Raw genomic sequence first — 17,625 nt, 5'->3', positions numbered from 1 at the left:
CCAATTGGTTGACTGTACATATTTTTGGTACTTTGGCTATAGCCATGTCTTTGTAATGGCTGCAAGTGTAAACATACGGACACTAATGAAAAAGTACCTATATTTTGTGGAGGAGCTCGGACGCGGTACTTAAAAACACAACAAAATATTTAAAAGATAATTAGATTTGTTCCCAGCCTTGTTTCATGTTTAAACACGTAGTTTGCAGGTAACCAATATCAGTAACATCTTGTAATGTGATCCTTAGTGTTAAAATATAAAGTAATATTTTGAACGGCGTTTCAGGATAGTTTCTGTTAGCAGACTTATTCTGCTCTTGAATAATTTTTACGCCCTGTTGCACAAATATAATTGCGTCCGCCGCAATCTAGTAAGATTGCGAAAAAACCACTTACTATCTGAACTCGACTCTATAAAAGTTATTTCAGTGCTTGACATTCAAAGTTAGGAAGATTGAAGGGTTATTCTTAAGGGGTGAGATGAAAAATGTTCCGTAGAAAAACCCTTTAATCTTTACCCCACCTTAACTTATTTCAAGTTTATTATTTACATGGTGTTTATGTGATTTTCCATAAAACTTATGATTCAATTGTCTTCAAAGTCTTTTTAATCTGAAATATCAACATATATTCTGATTAAAACAGTCTTTATTACACGTGACGCATAAAACCCTTCTCTCTTGGAAAGCCACATATGATATACACACACTCCATCTAAGCTGACTCTGTCATTTTTATACAACTAGGTATGAGGATGTCAGTATAAACGCCACATTTTCATACAAATGTGATTTTTATGACGACTTTCCCACACTTTGTTATTACAAATATCGTGCAGAATTAGCTTAGTCCGTGACTAATATTAGTTTTGTGAAGAAACTACCTATTTTTTGAAAACCGACATTTATAGGGAGGAAAAATTTAAAGCTCGAAAAATGTAGTACAGTGTAGTGCAAAATGGTTTTCCATCGTAATTTTACGGAAACGTGTCATGCTATTTCAGTCAGTCTCAGTACAAGACGTACTGACGCTGTCTGAACTAGCATGACAAATACGAACGTTTCCGGAAAAATACGAAGGAAAAGCTTTTCGCACTACATCTGTACTAAGTGTTACGCCAAAGCGTAGTTGGGCGAATCAACTTTTTGACCGACTCAAATCTGTCCGCACATTCTTAACATAGTTGTGAAATTTCAGCCTTAAATAATGAATTTTATTGGTATTTTTCACTGTACCCTGTATATTAAAACATAACCCTAACTGTGAAATCCAATAAACTGAAACTTTGTTCATTAGAAGTTCGATTTCTTGGTAACTCCAGAGACATTTTGAGTAACGCCAGAGACACCAAAAATGTCGGTCAAAAAGTTGATTCGCCCAGTTACGAGTGAAATATACGGCATGAGATCTGCCATTTATCTACAGAAAATTAAAAGAACAGATTAACACATACATTTACCACCATATTATTAAACGTTCACTAAAGTTATCAAGCCGATAAAGTTTGTTTGTCCCTTTCCGACGTATTGGTGTTAAAGAAAGAGACAAAACGAACTTTATTGGCTTAATAGTTTTAGTGAACGCTTATGAATAAGGGGGTTAGGATTTTCTAGCTAGACAAACGAGATAATTATACATATTTAAATATACTTAATTATAGGAAATTTTGTGTTTATTTTAACATGGCAATGAATACAATAATGTAAAATTGTATTTATCTAAAATTCAAGGATTTTAAGCGTGTAAACATCTGTGACCCAACCCGAATCAGCATGCGATGTGATTGCAGCCTAGGTGGCCCTCAGTACGATAGTACTTTTTATTATACTGTGCCCTACGAGTGAGAGTATGGCATGGTATTCTGTGCACCCCTATGATATGATCCACAGCATGTTGAGCCGGGCCGAGGTGCACCCGGTGTAACGTGCGTCACGCAAGCCGCTATATAAGGTTGTTTCTACCACAACATACTTGTAAGTATCTATACACACAATGCGAGTTTTTGATTGGTGTGATAGTATCACATCTATGACCCAATCCAGATCACTAAACAATTTGATATGATTATCTAAGCCTACGAGTGTGAGTAACTGAGTATGGCATGGTATTATGTGCACGCCTACGATATTATCCACAGCATGTTGAGGCCGGCTGGGCCGAGATGCACTCGGTGAAGCGCGGGTGGGGTGCGTCGCGCACAAGCAGCGATGAGCAGCAGTATTGTGTGAAGGAGGTTATTTCGACCGCGACATACCTGAAAGTAATTTATATTTATAATAGAACAGAAAACATTTATTTAACGCCACATCAAAGTAGAATAGACCCTTTAGCACAACTTGCCTCGTCGCGCGCGACAAGGCAAGTTGTGTTAAAGGGGCACTGTCAGTTTTGTGACGATTATTAAGCATGAAATTTCAATAAAAATATTGTTCTTGTGTTAATTACATAAACTTTAAGCGATAATCTGCATTCAAAATGTGAAAAAAGTAAATTTTTAAGATTTTATGCTTAATTATCGTCACAAAACTGACAGCAAGTTCATTTTTGTTAACAACTTTTGCTAATTGGGGGAACCCAAATTCTAAATAATTATTCCCATTTACATTTTATGAATAAAAGTCTCAAAATTCCATGCACATTTCCTGTGCGAATTAATGAAACAAATTGATAGGAAATCTTATCACATACAGGATGTTTATTAGTCACTTGTAGAAATATACAGCTTCGTTGAGTTTTGGAATTGCCATGATAAATCAAAAACGTAGAACAGGGACTCTGATCTAACTACTAACTTCAAGTCTATAACAGACTATTCAAGCAGTGTCAGGTGGGGCGACAACGTTTTTCGAAGCTGTATACCAATAGAAATTGGCAAACCGACCACAACTCTGGCACTGGCTGATAAAGCTTGGCACGCTTACATTCAAGTGCCTTAAACCAAGCGTCGCCATGGATTTGACGTCCTTCGAATACCGGTTTACACCACTTGTTTGTCCTCGGCAAGCTCTTCAGATTTGTGGACCGGGATGTTGAAGACTAACCTAACTACGTATAAGCAAAGACATATATAACTTCGTATAGACAGATAAAGTCTAAGAAAAAAGCGTATCTCAGTACCATATAGATAAAGGTACGGTGGCCTAGATGGCATTACACCTTTGAGGTACGCTCAGCTAGATGGCGCTAATATTAATATTTGACATTTTAACACATCAAGCTAAGATTATGAGCCAAAATTGTCAAAACTGAGGTTCAAAAGTTTTAAGCTTGTGTCAAGAGATGGCAGTCTATGCACTGTGATTACACATTTTACTTTGACAGTAACTCTCTATAATACTCGATTCTCTTTGGTATAAGGGACATAAATATACAACTCACCTCAATAGTATCATCTTCTAACGCTAGTACGTAGTGCGGCGGCCGACTGGTAACTTTGTGTATAGACAACGCACCGGCGCCGCGCGGCGGTGGTGAAGGCGCGCTAGATATGTGGCCCTCTGTGAACGCCTACAACAAGAACATAAATATGTACTATCAAAAGATGAAAACAATATTCTGGACACATGCAAGTGGCCCTTACGCTAATAATAAGGACCCTCTGGGTTGGAAAGTAGCATAGCAATTGTGCTAAGCATTCTGTTAGCCAACGATTACCTTTTTTTCGAGCTAGGTTAATCTACAAGTGATATATTATATAAAGTAAAGAGATTTCTGCTTCCGCAAATGTAAAACAATATTCAGGATAAAATACTGTGAGTTACAAAAAAAAATTAAAAACTAGTTCAGCTGTTTAAGAAGTATAGCCGTTGCAAAGAGCTGTATTTTTTCCACTATCAAAATTCATTCTAAATCTTAATATCATAGATAGAAGATGTTTCTTCTTGAACTAGTAAAGTAACGCATTAAAGCTGGGAAAAAAGATAAGTCCGTTAGAACATTTCCTTTCCACTTCCAGAATTTAAAAACATTACTTTTTCTACAGCAAAACTAGCACAACTAAAAGAGTATATCTTAGTTTCAGCTGCATATACCTTACGGGGGACGTCAGGTAGTTGTCCGTCGAAGTAGGTGGCTAGTAAATGTAGCACTATCTCTGCATCTGTGGGCTTGCTGTCTTCGTAGTCTGCCGCCGCCGTTCCATTTGTAGTTGCTAACAACCGACTGCCAGTTCTGAAGTACCTTACGAAATGTTTTACCTTACGGCCGACGTCAGGTAGTTGTCCGTCGAGGTAGGTGGCTAGTAAATGTAGCATTATCTCTGCATCTGTGGGCTTGCTGTCTTCGTAGTCGCTGCCGCCGCCGTTCCATTTATAGTTGCTAACAACCGACTGCCAGTTCTGAAGTACCTTACGAAATGTTTTACCTTAGCCGCCACCGTTCCATTTATAGTTGCTAACAACCGACTGCCAGTTCTGAAGTACCTTACGAAATGTTTTACCTTACGGCCGACGTCAGGTAGTTGTCCGTCGAGGTAGGTGGCTAGTAAATGTAGCACTATCTCTGCATCTGTGGGCTTGCTGTCTTCGTAGTCGCTGCCGCCGCCGTTCCATTTATAGTTGCTAACAACCGACTGCCAGTTCTGAAGTACCTTACGAAATGTTTTACCTTACGGCCGACGTCAGGTAGTTGTCCGTCGAGGTAGGTGGCTAGTAAATGTAGCACTATCTCTGCATCTGTGGGCTTGCTGTCATCGTAGTCGCTGCCGCCGCCGTTCCATTTGTAGTTGCTAACAACCGACTGCCAGTTCTGAAGTACCTTACGAAATGTTTTACCTTACGGCCGACGTCAGGTAGTTGTCCGTCGAGGTAGGTGGCTAGTAAATGTAGCACTATCTCTGCATCTGTGGGCTTGCTGTCATCGTAGTCTGTACCTTACGGCCGACGTCAGGTAGTTGTCCGTCGAGGTAAGTGGCTAGTAAATGTAGCACTATCTCTGCATCTGTGGGCTTGCTGTCATCATAGTCTGCCGCCGCCGTTCCATTTGTAGTTGCTAACAACCGACTGCCAGTTCTGAAGTACCTTACGAAATGTTTTACCTTACGGCCGACGTCAGGTAACTGTCCGTCGAGGTAGGTGGCTAGTAAATGTAGCACTATCTCTGCATCTGTTGGTTTGTTGTCATCATAGTCGCTGCCGCCGCCGTTCCATTTGTAGTTGCTAAGGCAACCACCAACTGCCAGTTCTGAAAGGAAGGTGTTAGAATAAAGATTACGACTATGATTTACCGCCAGAGTGCTGCACGATTGTGCAGCGCACAGAATCATAAAGTAAGTTATACATACTTCGCTAGGCAACAGTTTTTTTTTTAAGTTTTCACTGTGACATTTATGCATCAGGCGGTTTATTTTAGGGTCTACCTCTAAACACGTTCAACGTATTGCTTTCCTGTCACACAATACGAAAATGCGACAAATCTGTTGCAAAATTACAAGTGCGTCAAACGGGCAACACAATTAACACATCGAATAAAGTTCGCGGTAGTGCTAAACAATTTAACCCCTAAATGCATGACCTTGACGAAGAATTATACAAATTTGAATTTTGACATGCTGTCATTAGAGTTAAAAATAGATGATGCATATATAAGGTCCTAATTTATTAGTTGCAGATATTTTAACACATGATACTTTACATTAAAATAATTAACTTTGAATATAAATTAAGAAATCTTTTCATGTAACTTTTTTGATTTCATTTTCCTAACAAAAAAATTAATTATAATTTCGTCTAAAAAAAATCATCATGTGCATTATCACATGTCACAATAACACTGTCTGTCATGTCAACAATTGTTTCATAATTGTTTGTTGTAAATGTCGTAAAGGTTCGGCGGGAAAACTGCACATGTCATTGAAGTGGCCAGTTACAGTTAAGTGGTACGTAAAAGAGGTACTAGAATCTGTTCAATGAGTTTTCATTTAATAATCACATAAACAGGGTGTTTTTACGTAGCAAATTTGTTTTTCCGTTTTCTCCAAAAAAACATCGTAAAAGCTATAATGTTTCACGGTTTAATATACTCCAGAGACCGAGTACTATCAGCTGTAAAAATATCTGCATCTAATAAATTAGGACCTTATAATATCTCGCAGGGAAATGGCCAAAACAGAGATTTGATCAAATCTCTAAGGGATATGATCAAATCACGCAGGATGTCAAAATGGCGAATCCATTTCATCATTTCTCTAGAAAATTTCAGTCATTTGACTAAATCCCTGACTCTGTTTAGTGAAATCACAAAATCGACCAATAGATATGGCACGTTTTGTCATTTCACTAGATTTGTTTAGCGATTTGATAAAATCCTTGAACCACAACAGTAAGTTGACAAAACGAGGTTATAAAGTCAACTTGTTTTATCATTTCGCGACGAAACCTGTCCATAAATTTGATCGAATCACCATATTTATTATATCATATTTCAGTTAAGACTATCATTTCCCTAAATTCGTTTAGCGAAATGTTAAAAGAAATTGACTTTTTGAGTTCGTTTCGTTTTCTTATCAAATCCCTAAACAAATCTATTGAAATGACGAAACGTGGCGTGTCTATTGGCCGATTTTGTGATTTCACTAAACAGAGTCAGGGATTTAGTCAAATGACTGAAATTTTCTAGAGAAATGTTGAAATGGATTCGCCATTTTGACATCCTGAGTGATTTGATCATATCCCTTAGAGATTTGATCAAATCTCTGTATTGGCCATTTCCCTGCGACATATACATCACTATGCATTTAAGGGTTTTAGCTCGAAAACTAAAGTATATACGCGCCCTCCGAGCAAAGTTTTGCGACATATCCCTTATTTACGTAATCGATGAAGAGCATAATATCGCTTCGCTGCCTTATTTATTTATTTATTAAAAAAGAACGGTTATACCAATTACACTGGCTATTTACTATACTAAAAAATACATTTAACAATTTAGTTACTACATATATTCAATTATTCAGTCATTAATGTAATGTAACACTATTCGCTTAGCAGGCAACGTATATTAACGAGTTCGCGATCTTGGGTTTCGCTTCTTGACTACATGTATTCGCTTAGCATCTTTGAAATCTGCGAATACAATTTCAAAATTCGAATGGCTGAAGTCCTTAGAGAAATGCCTCAAATTTGCAACTATATTCTCACCGCATATGTAGGCGCTACTACTTTTCAAAAGCTGATCTCTTTGGGCTTACCGCAGTTTGAGGTAAATATAATAATGTGTAGACGTCACATACCTTTAATCCTTTGCACGAGGTACTTCTGGTCAGGAAAAGCCTCGAGGAAAGGCAGGACGGCAGCCAGGGATCCGCAGCCAACGGTTTTTGCACTCTGTCTAAGACGCTCCACAGATACCTGACAAGGTACAATAAGTACTTTATGACAACCATACAGGACCGAAAGTATGGCTTAGTGAATTTTCCCTATGAAAGGAGGCCATTTTTTTTTGTAACATGGGTATTTTTGCACGATTCATAGTCAGAATCGCGAGGTCTTTCAATCCTGATAGAAGAAAAATAATGTCCCTTCTATACATTTTTCAAACCTTTCATTCCGTTACCGCCATACAAAATGTATGAAAAAATGGTAACGGAATGGGAAAAATACCTTGGGAGACTTGTTTTCTCCTATTAAGATTGAAATACCTCGCGATTCTGAGTGGAAACCACGTAAAAAAATCAAAAAGTAAAAAAAGTGGGGCGGACAACTTTAAAAATAATGGCTCTTATACAGACATATATCATACGGAGGGAAATATCCAGGGATCGGCACATCGCCCAATTATACCGTTCGGTATTTTAGTAAAAGTATAGTAAGCTCACTCAAATCTGCACACTGCCGTGTATAAATAAATAAATACTACAGGAATAAAGATTACAACAATACATTCTGAATACGTTGTGCAAAGGATTTTGTAGTGAAGTGCAAATGTGTCCATAAAAATATGACGATCGTTGTTCATAGTATGTGTTACTACCCTCTCGTACAGTCGACTACAAAGAGATGTATCAATTTTTTTCACCATATTACAATGCAGTTAGGTGAAAAACTGGATACATGTCTTTGTAGTCGACTGTACATAACTCCCTCTCTCTACACAACTGAATACGTTTTACTTACATGTCCCAATTTGACGTCGTGCAGACCTATTCTGGATAGCGCTTCGTCCACGGCCGCCATTTCTCGCACTAGACGCTCCAAAATCGTTACATGGAGCCACTGTAAAAAAAAAATAATAGGAGATATAACACACTGAACATATCTCAAATATATCCATGCCTATCCATTTTGCAGCCTTAGTACAGTATAAATCTTCTGATATGTTTTTTGCTTTTGTCGTAATCTGTTAAACAAAAGCCTTTGTTTCTATTATTCACGGCGTCTAGCTCCCGTCTCCACGGCACGCGCTAAAGTCTCAATGTAGTTAAAAAGGACTATCATGATAGTAATAAGGTTCAAATCCATAAAAGGCCCACTCGGAGATAACCCGTTTTGGCATCTTCAAAAAAGTTACCTGCATAACTGTTTCTTCAATTTGAACCTTATTGCTATCATGACAGTTGCTTTTTAACTACACTGAGACATTAGCGCGTGCCGTGGAGACGGGAGCTAGCCGCCGAGAATAATAGAAACAAAGGCTTTTGTTTAACACCTTCGCTGCGGCAATTAACGTAACTCGCAAAAAAAAAATCAAAATAATTCCAAATACTTACACGTCACAGTACATAGTATCTAAAGACTAAAGGGCACCGCAGTGAACGTTGACATTAATTTTCAAATTTTACTGCATATATTGAATAACAGGTGTTTTTAAAGCTTCCGAAAAATATTTAAAAAAAATCTAGATTTATTCGTTTTGGAAAAAAAGTATGTCCGCCACAGCGGACTCTGCCAAATATTGGGATACATTGATATGTCCGCCTCAGCGGACATTGCCAAACATACGGTCATTTAAAATAAACAAGTATTTCATAACATATATTTATTTTAAAAATTCACGGATATAATAATTTTGAATGAAAATCAAATTGATACCTATTTAATGTCACTAATAAGTCAAATATCATTATTTTGCCTTTTTCCGACTTTTCCGCCAGTTTTCACTGGCCGTGGTCACGAAAACTGATGTGACAGTGATGTCTCAGCAAAATGTCGCCGAAGATGTAAACAACACAAAACTACCCAATATTACTTTATATATTAATGTTCGGGGTAGACAAAAAAATTATAAATTTTCATCTACCCATTTTTGTTTAATGTTTATTGCCCACCGCACGACACGTAACATTCACGATATCCGCGCACTACTTATACCTATAAGTGACTAAATTTTAACTGCTTGGTCCAGCAAAACACGCTGTTGGATTAAATAAAAAATCTAAGCATACAAGGCACCAAAAACTAAAATTAATGAAGAAAATAAAATAATAATTGGTCAGAACACGTGTCACCACAACATTGGCAAATTCCGCCACGGCGGACAAATCGTATTTAGTATATATTTGGCACTGTCCGGTGCGGAGGACAACTTGTTTAGATGATGATTATGAGTATTAGAAATAGAGAAATACATTGAAAACATAACCACATGCCACTATTATGTAATGTATTTTATTATTTATACAACAGAAATACCCCGTCCCTACAAAAAACAAAAGAAAAACGCATAAATACTTTGCTAAAAACAATTGACTTCTGATGCGGTGTCACCTTGACGAGCAACTGTCAAACGAGTGTTGACAGTGCTCAAATAGTATTTTTCTGCGCGACAGCGGTGAGCGGCGGCCATACTTTGAAGCGAGACACAGCGATGGGACTTTTCATTCGCACGTATGGCTGCCGCTCACCGCTGTCGCGCTTAGACCAATGTCGTGGCTGGGCTGTAAGGGTTAACAGATTACGGCAAAAGCAAAAAACCATCTCAGAAGATTCATACTATAATAGAAGTATATTTCTAGTTTTTCTAGTCAACCCCCATGAGCGTTTGAGAGTGTAAGGTAAGTGCTGTACGATTTGTTTCATGGCTGTACCAGTCTCAAATTGAGGTTCCAATCGGTGAGCCTCTGAGGGTCGAGTTGAAGGCGCCACCACACTTGAGGAGCTCCGCTAAGTCCGCTGCGGTCATTGGCGCCAGAGTCTTCTAGTTTACTTTCTGTAAAATAATGTAGTAAGTAGTGGAAATTGTGCTGATAATATATATTACTAGCTTTTTTCTGCGGCTTAGCTTGCGTTAGAAAGAGACAAAAAGTAGCCTATGTCACTCTCATTCCCTTCAACTATCTCTACTTAAAAAATCGCGACAATTCGTCGCTCCGTTTTGCCGTGAAAGACGGACAAACAAACAAACAGACACACTTTCCCATTTATAATATTAGTATGGATTTGCAAGCGAATGATAAGTATTTCTACACGACCGAAACACAAGCTATCAGACTAAAGACAAATCGCATGCGTTGTGGTCGCTGCGGTAGAATGTTCGCGATCCCAGGTCGCCGCCTAAAATGGTATATTCTGGTCAAATCTTGTGTGGCTTTAGTGGATACGAGTAAGCTTAAAGCATAAAAAATTTAAATTTAAAATTCAGATAAATTTAAATTTTCTAAAATACTTTTGTCGTTCAATCAAGCTCAGGAGATTGTTGAGTAACTGCATTAAGGGCCGGTTGCATCAAACCGTCTGTCACCGTTAAAGTGTTTGTTAAAAAAAATTGTATGGGAAATTCCATAGACGTCTGCTGTCTGACGATGATGTGTTTGTTAAATTTGGTTGATGCAACTGGCCCTTAGTCTTTTTTTTAGCCTATGTATTTTGGCAACCTGCAGCTTGGCAGAGGTCTCCCCTTGCTTTTTCCACACAACTCTTTTGTTTGCACATTTCCGTCAATCCGGAGATAATCTCTAAGTCTCTTTTTCAACTAAATACTTTAAAAATATTTCAAGGGACTGTTTACCTATATCTAAGGTGGCTAGTTGGTAGTGCGGCGGGGGCATGGGCGTAGGGCTGCTAGTGCTGACGTTAAGGGAAGACTCCAGGATGCTGCGCTCTTCATATTGTCTGTGGACAATCACGTCAGCTTAGATGTTGCAGTGTTAATTTATAATAATTATAATATACAATGTAGCGTGTATTTTTTTTTTCAAGATAATTTGTTAAAATGCTCCTTGTCCTTGAGGAAATCATACCAATAGCCCCAGTAGTAAATTGTTTAACTGAAATTTACTTGAAGACTAGACTTAAAAAGTAGTACAGCTTTATATAAGGTATACCTATGTAGGATCATAAACAATGGTGGCCACGTAGAAGAGACCAAACTCTTACTGACATTGCAAAGAGGTATTCAATGCTGGCGGGGTCAAGTCTCTTTAGCTTACTGAAGACTGACCAGCTTTCTGATGATACTAAAAGCTTGGCAAACAACAAACATGAACGTGAGATGTTTTCCTGTTCCTTTCGATGCTTGCTTTGCTAATGATACAGGTGTCACTTTTTTTTTCACGAAAGAGGTGTTCGCCAAACAAACACATTCCCTAAGCGTGGGGATGCCGTGTTTGTGTTCAATGATGTTTGTCCATAGAACTAGATTTAGATATAAGAAACAAGATCATCTATTTGTATAGGGGCCAAGCGTGTTAGATTTTGCACTGAAGTTGTTACTTGCCTGTGATTCAGCAGCGGCTGGTCCATACAAGCCGATTCCCATCGGCTTGCCTAAAATTGATTACTAGTAAAGTACCTATTAATGTTAAGGTAGGTTTCTTTTTGCTCAGTGTTACCTAGCAGAAATTTTCACCATCCGCCACTACTGTGATTTTAAATATGTTCATAATTGTTGTGTTGTTGCTATTAAATACCACGTAACCAGGCATTTTTAATGTTTTTCTTGACTTCAACTTACAAAAATTGACGCCCGAAAGCTGCAAGCTGCGATTAAAGACGGACAACTCAGTGGATTTTACTGAGTTCATTTGACACGCTGACACGTGTCTGTGGTAAACAAGCGTGAGTATCCGCTATCAGAGGCATCAAACTCACTTGAGATAGTGGTCGAGCTCGGAGTAGTCAGAGATGAAGCAATCGGGAGTGGTGTCGGCGCGCGGCGGCTCCGGCGGCGACGCCGACGCGGAGCGACTGCCGGCGTCGGCGTTACGGCGCCACCGCGGAGACAGTGACGCCGAGAGCGAAGAAACGTCCGGCGAGATTGAGTGGGAGGACAGAGATTGCTGCTCGATTATGCGGAATGATGTGTCTGTTGAAAATAAAATGCTTATAAACTAAGTTTAGTCCAATCAGGGGCGGCTCACTCCGCGATTCTATCGCCGCGCTACAAGTACACGCCGGGAGCCGCGAGTTCGCGGCCCATTCAGTGATGACGACTATCTTGCGGCGCAATAGAATTCAATGTCGGCGGCTCGGAAGCGGTCCGTTTGTTAATGTAGGTAAGAATTTAGAATGGCGGCATTTTGTGAATATCAAAGGAGTGAGCCTTCTGTACTTGTACTATTATATATTCTGTGTTCCAACGGCGGGCAAACATTTTTCATTGAGGGCCAAAATATAATAGGAATTTTTGATGGGGGCCAGATTTACACCATTAAGTCCATAAAGTGGAGATGGGCGAATGTGTGTCATGAATGTTTAAGGTTTTGTGAGTCGATGGATGACAGGTTGTCTAGTATTTTTGTTTAATTTTTGTTTTGTTATATTTTTTTTTATATTGTGTACAGCGAATATGTATAATCTTATACTTTTAAACGAGCAATTCTTGTATATTTATTTATTTATTTATATATATATTTATTTACACTGACGATCTCGGAAACCGCTCTAACGATTTCGCAGAAATTTGTTATGTGGGGGTTTTTGGGGGTGAAAAATCGGTCTAACTTATCCTTAGGTCCCGGAAAACGCGAATTTTCGAGTTTTCATGCGTTTTTCTTCGCGCGCCATCTCGTGTGCAGTAGTTGTACTGTTAAGACAGAATTCTTTCGGTCGATGTAAGTACTATTTATTGCAAACACTAGATGGCGACACAGGTCAAGGCTAAAACGAATAGAAAAATACACTATTTGAGTTTTTGTGGCGAAATGCGCGCCATCTCGTGTGGAGTAGTTGTGTTGTTAAGGCTGAGAATTCTTTCGCTCGATGTAGGTACTATTCATTTTTGAACTAGATGGCGACACATGTCAAGGATACGAAACAGAACCGAGCGAAGCTCGGTTGCCCAGATATTATTCTATTTCTCGGTGTATTGGCTTGTCTGTAATGCCATGTAAATATATTGTTATTAATAAATAAATAAATAAATAACAAAATGACACGAGGCAATATTTCGCGGCGCGGCGGCGTTCTTTAGGCGTCTCTTGTACATAGTGTGGTGCGGTGTCAGCACCGTGTACTGGCGCCCTTACACTACATTAAAACATGTTTATGAGTCTACGAAAATGATTCCATTTTGTAATCATACCTGCATCACCGACTCCAAGCAAATCGCGCTGCCTTGGTGTGATGGCCAACGGTGGGCTCCGCTTGAACAGCTGGTAGCCATGCTGTATCAAACTTATGCCCAACACTGTAGCCAAGGCATACTCTGCGTAGTGGAACGCCGAAGTGTAGTTTGGGCATTTGCAAGATCTGTTGAGTAGATGAGCCAGTGTTTTTATTGATTATTGAGTAGATATTCTTTGTATCTGTTTATGTATAGTTATGAATGCTATGATTATAAGAACAAATGAGTAACTAACAGGTAAGAGTGCAAAACGGTTATGCATTGATTTTTATGTTTGGTCTATGTTAGTACTTCTTGAACTGAACCTGACTGAAATAGCAAGACAAATGTGTGAGTTTCCCTAAAATATGAAGTGAAACCTTTTAGCACTAAATCTGTACTTAAATGTCTCAAATGATTCTTCACTACTACTGTTTTTTAGCTAAGGGTATATTCCAGTATCGCGTTTGAGTGACGGCCTCAAGGAGGGAAGCGAGCTTGCAAACGCCCTGTACACACCTGGAGGTGGAGCATTGAGAATGAGCTGAGGGAATATGGACGGAGCTGGAACGAGGCCAAGGCGGTGGCTCAAGATAGAGGTGTGGAAGGATCTTGTGGAGGCCTTGTGCACCTATGGGGTGCCTTAGGACATTCAACAACAACAACAACATATTCCTACTGCCTTATAGCTATTCTGACAGTACACAAAATTCACGCTGCAATATTTATTTCTCACATTCGCTTTTGCATCATAAATAATTGATTAAATATTCTATTAACTCTCAGATTCTAAAACAGTTACCCAAAAATTAAATATTACCTAAGTTAAAGCCATACAACTCATAGAAGACAAATGTATTTCTTATTGTCTAAATGGTAAAAAAAAACTTATAAATTAGGACAAAATTAAGGACGGGTAAAATAATCAATATTTAATGCCTCCTGCCAAAACAGCATTAACATCAAATAATGTACTGATAATACCTAAATGGCGCCAAAATAACTATACAGTTTTATACAAATAACAGGACACTGATTTTTGAGACGTGAAGAATAAGACCACGCTGCAGTTTGTAATAAAATAGTATAAATTAGAGAAGTACGACATAGAATTCTGACTGTGGAACTTACAAATCGTAAACGAAGACGACGAACAGAAAGCCATTTATCATACTCCATTTTAAGGAATAAGAGCGCTTTTTATTCTCGTACTGCAGATCTATGGTGCGTTGCAACAAACTTGAATTTAAGCTAGCGTTCCTGCAAAAACATTGGCAAAATTAAATAACATACCACATAACCTCAACTTAAATATTACAGACGCCTTTTTACTTACATGGTGATATGACGGAGTATTCAAATGTTATAATTCTTAAACACTTGCTTCTATAAACTGATTGAAAACACCACAGTTTTAAAATAAAGCTTTACATAAATAATTCATTTTAAATATCTAAACACGAAACCGGCGACAGCGACAGTCAGTATAGTGAAGTGAAGCTAACTAATCAATTTAGCCAACATAACAAAAAACCTCTAGTGTTGGCTCGCTTACGATCACATTATGGTACGTGTACCAAAACTTTAATCTCTCTCTGCAAACTTGCAATGGTCTAATTAAAATTATAATCCCTTTCCTGTTTACGCAAACGTTAATATGATTAAAGCTAGGAACATACTACGCGGACGTCCGTCGTAAATCGACCGCGGACGGGAATCTGGACAATGGAAATACACATAACCGTGCAAACTATCGGTCGACGGACGTGGACGTGGCCTTGAGCGCATGGACGTCCGATCGAAATCTGGCTCGCTGGATGTTTTGTTCCGTGCACACTGATCGGTCGCGGTCGCGGTCGATTTACGACGGACGTCCGCGTAGTATGTTCCTAGCTTAATTATGTCATATTCATATCTATGAATATATTGGTGGTACTAAGTTTTCAAATCAACAAAACAAGGATCGATTTGACTATCGATTACATTTTCACAATGGTAATATAGTTAATACGTGCAGCTCGGTGCCAAAGTTGGCAACGTGCACACTAGCGCTCCTAGCGGCATGAGTTGATCAAAATAGTTTAGTTTCATACAGCATAAAATTAAAAAAAATTACAAATTCTTATTTTTTTGTTTTATTCCGTCTAAAAATGTTAAAGTAGATCAAGTAATAGCATTTTCAATTTTAATTTACTCTAATAAAAGTCTGAACAACTACTTTGATCAACTCGAAAAAGTATTTGGTAATATGTTAGCAATGTGTGTCGCCACCCTTCTCCTAGCCGCCTACGGTACATTTACGAGTCCGTAAAGGAGAAGGATGGCAACTTATTTGTGTGTGTGTGGTCAATATATATAATGACCACCAAACAGAATGCATGGTATACATACCTGACTTCTCTGTAGATGATTCCTCATCCACGCTCACGCTGTCCCAACCTTCTCGGGGCCAGGTGAGCCTCTAATCTGCTTCGCTTGCTTTTATGTTACGGCGGCTGATTGTCACTCCGTGATCTGTGGGTTTTAAGTACTCATGAATATGGTATTCTCCTAACAACCATCCCTAGAACATACATCATCGTCATACTACTCATACTAAGGATTGATCTTATTCAACCAGACAGGGTACACCAAATACAAAGTCCTCGGACGCCTACACGCCCAAGTGGATAGTCGAGACGTACCGCTACACTACGGCACGTCTGTCTGGAGCTCGGCGGGTGTGAGGACGTGCTGAACTGTCAACACCCTCGTACCTATCATACCGACTACTCTGGAGAACTCGTCTTCCAGGATTGAGAACAGTGAGGGCCGTCGGCGTACCTCTCGACCCCCGGCGACCTCGTCTTTCCGGGCTGAGCTAGGTACGCTGCCGACGTGCCCCTCGACCCCCGGCGACCTCGTCTCTCCGGGCTGAGCTGAGCACGCCGCGGACTTGCACCTCACCCTCTGGCGATCTAGTCTTACCAGGATTGAGAACAGTGAGCCGTCGACGTACCTCTCGACCCCCGGCGACCTCGTCTTTCCGGGCTGAGCTAGGTACGCCGCCGACGTGCCCCTCGACCCCCGGCGACCTCGTCTCTCCGGGCTGAGCTGAGCACGCCGCGGTCTCACCAGGATTGAGCATGCATGCTTATTCTAAGTGTGTCTACCTGTCACTTACCGGCACCTTTAGCGTGCCTTATCTGCTTGCGCCTCTGGAGAACTAGTCTTCCAGGATTGAGTACCATACTTACTATTTAGATAGACAACTTGGCACCTAGTGGCACCTTTAGTGCGCCTTGTCTGTTACTAAGATAATCGAGGTAATAGCCTTTAGTTAGATATGGAAACAATTGTAAGAGATACCATTACACCACTGCGAGCCACCAAGTATAAATAAATACTTAGCTTTAGTCGTCTCTGCAATATCTGGATAGCACGTGGATCACTTCACTGTGTGTTACACTTTTAAGTACCCGCGCGTTTCTCGCGCCTCGTGGAATGTCTACGTGGCACGTAGTTTGACAACTTTGAGATACTTACTATGGCTCCACCCAGAGGGCGCCGCCAGTGTTGCCGCAGGGGAATATTCTTGGGCTCTACAGTTTCGCGTTGGTCGCGACACTCCCCACTACAGGCAGCAAAACTGCGACTAAGTTGCTGGTCCACTCCTTAATCTTCTCAAGAGCACGAAGCGCCGCTGCTCTCTTAGGTCTGGACTCGTCGTGATGTTCAGTCGACGTGATGTTCTCTAGGTGGTGCGTTTCAGGATCAGTGTTCTCGCAGAACGTCATGTCTTTGACTGCGAGTGGGTCTGGTTCGGGTATGGACTTAGGCTCAGGCTCGTGTAACTGACTAGATGCAGGCTCTAATAATGCTGAATCAGACGGTATTTCTTCTGACTCGTTTAATTTTGTTAATTGATAAGATTTCTGCTCAGAAGTCTTGAGAACGTCGTTAGTGGATTCTTTCGTCACGTCGTCCCTTCTTGTTGGATGTGGGACGTCAGGAACCTGTACAGATTCTTCTACGCTTTCTTCGTGTGATGTTTGTTTACACTGTTCCTCTCCATCTTCGATCTCTAACGGGTAGAGATGCGCGATAGATCTTGTACTAGTTTTTTAAAGGTGCGCGGGGCCCGAGGGCCCCGCGGTGTTCTTTGTTTGTT

The 17,625-nt window shown here is 39.9% G+C and overlaps 1 protein-coding gene across 3 annotated transcripts; it reads right to left on the bottom strand.

Annotated features, from left to right (window-relative positions):
- Positions 1-1,748: 1,748 nt before the first annotated feature.
- On the bottom strand, positions 1,749-17,349 carry LOC125241453 (transmembrane protein 209). 3 transcript variants are annotated; one of them, XM_048149957.1, is made up of 12 exons: positions 17,001-17,349; positions 15,867-15,989; positions 14,607-14,735; positions 13,455-13,621; positions 12,023-12,236; positions 10,941-11,044; positions 10,021-10,142; positions 8,111-8,209; positions 7,228-7,345; positions 5,035-5,180; positions 3,378-3,506; positions 1,749-2,253 (listed from the first exon to the last, which is right to left on the bottom strand). In XM_048149957.1, the coding sequence occupies exons 3-12, from the start codon at positions 14,645-14,647 to the stop codon at positions 2,119-2,121; spliced, it is 1,275 nt and encodes a 424-aa protein (XP_048005914.1). In that variant the 5' UTR covers positions 14,648-14,735; positions 15,867-15,989; positions 17,001-17,349; the 3' UTR covers positions 1,749-2,118. The 3 variants fall into 3 exon arrangements, with proteins under 3 accessions (XP_048005914.1, XP_048005915.1, XP_048005913.1); XM_048149958.1 differs by lacking the exon at positions 17,001-17,349 and having other exon boundaries at positions 15,867-16,024; XM_048149956.1 differs by lacking the exons at positions 15,867-15,989; positions 17,001-17,349 and adding an exon at positions 14,812-14,955.
- Between the last annotated feature and the right edge of the window lie 276 nt (positions 17,350-17,625).

This window comes from Leguminivora glycinivorella, chromosome Z (genome assembly GCF_023078275.1).
Source record: "Leguminivora glycinivorella isolate SPB_JAAS2020 chromosome Z, LegGlyc_1.1, whole genome shotgun sequence".
Taxonomy (NCBI): domain Eukaryota; kingdom Metazoa; phylum Arthropoda; class Insecta; order Lepidoptera; family Tortricidae; genus Leguminivora; species Leguminivora glycinivorella.
Note: the sequence above shows the minus strand (reverse complement) of the source record. Positions and strands in the feature narration are given on the sequence as shown.

What these genes read in the sequence shown, in the direction of transcription:
- LOC125241453 (XM_048149956.1), bottom strand. An exon ending in GCTTGGAGTCGGTGATGCAG is followed by an intron (nt 12,237 to 13,454) that starts GTATGATTACAA and finishes TATTTTCAACAG; the next exon opens with ACACATCATTCCGCATAATC. An exon ending in CCTCGTGCAAAGGATTAAAG is followed by an intron (nt 5,181 to 7,227) that starts GTATGTGACGTC and finishes CCTTCCTTTCAG; the next exon opens with AACTGGCAGTTGGTGGTTGC.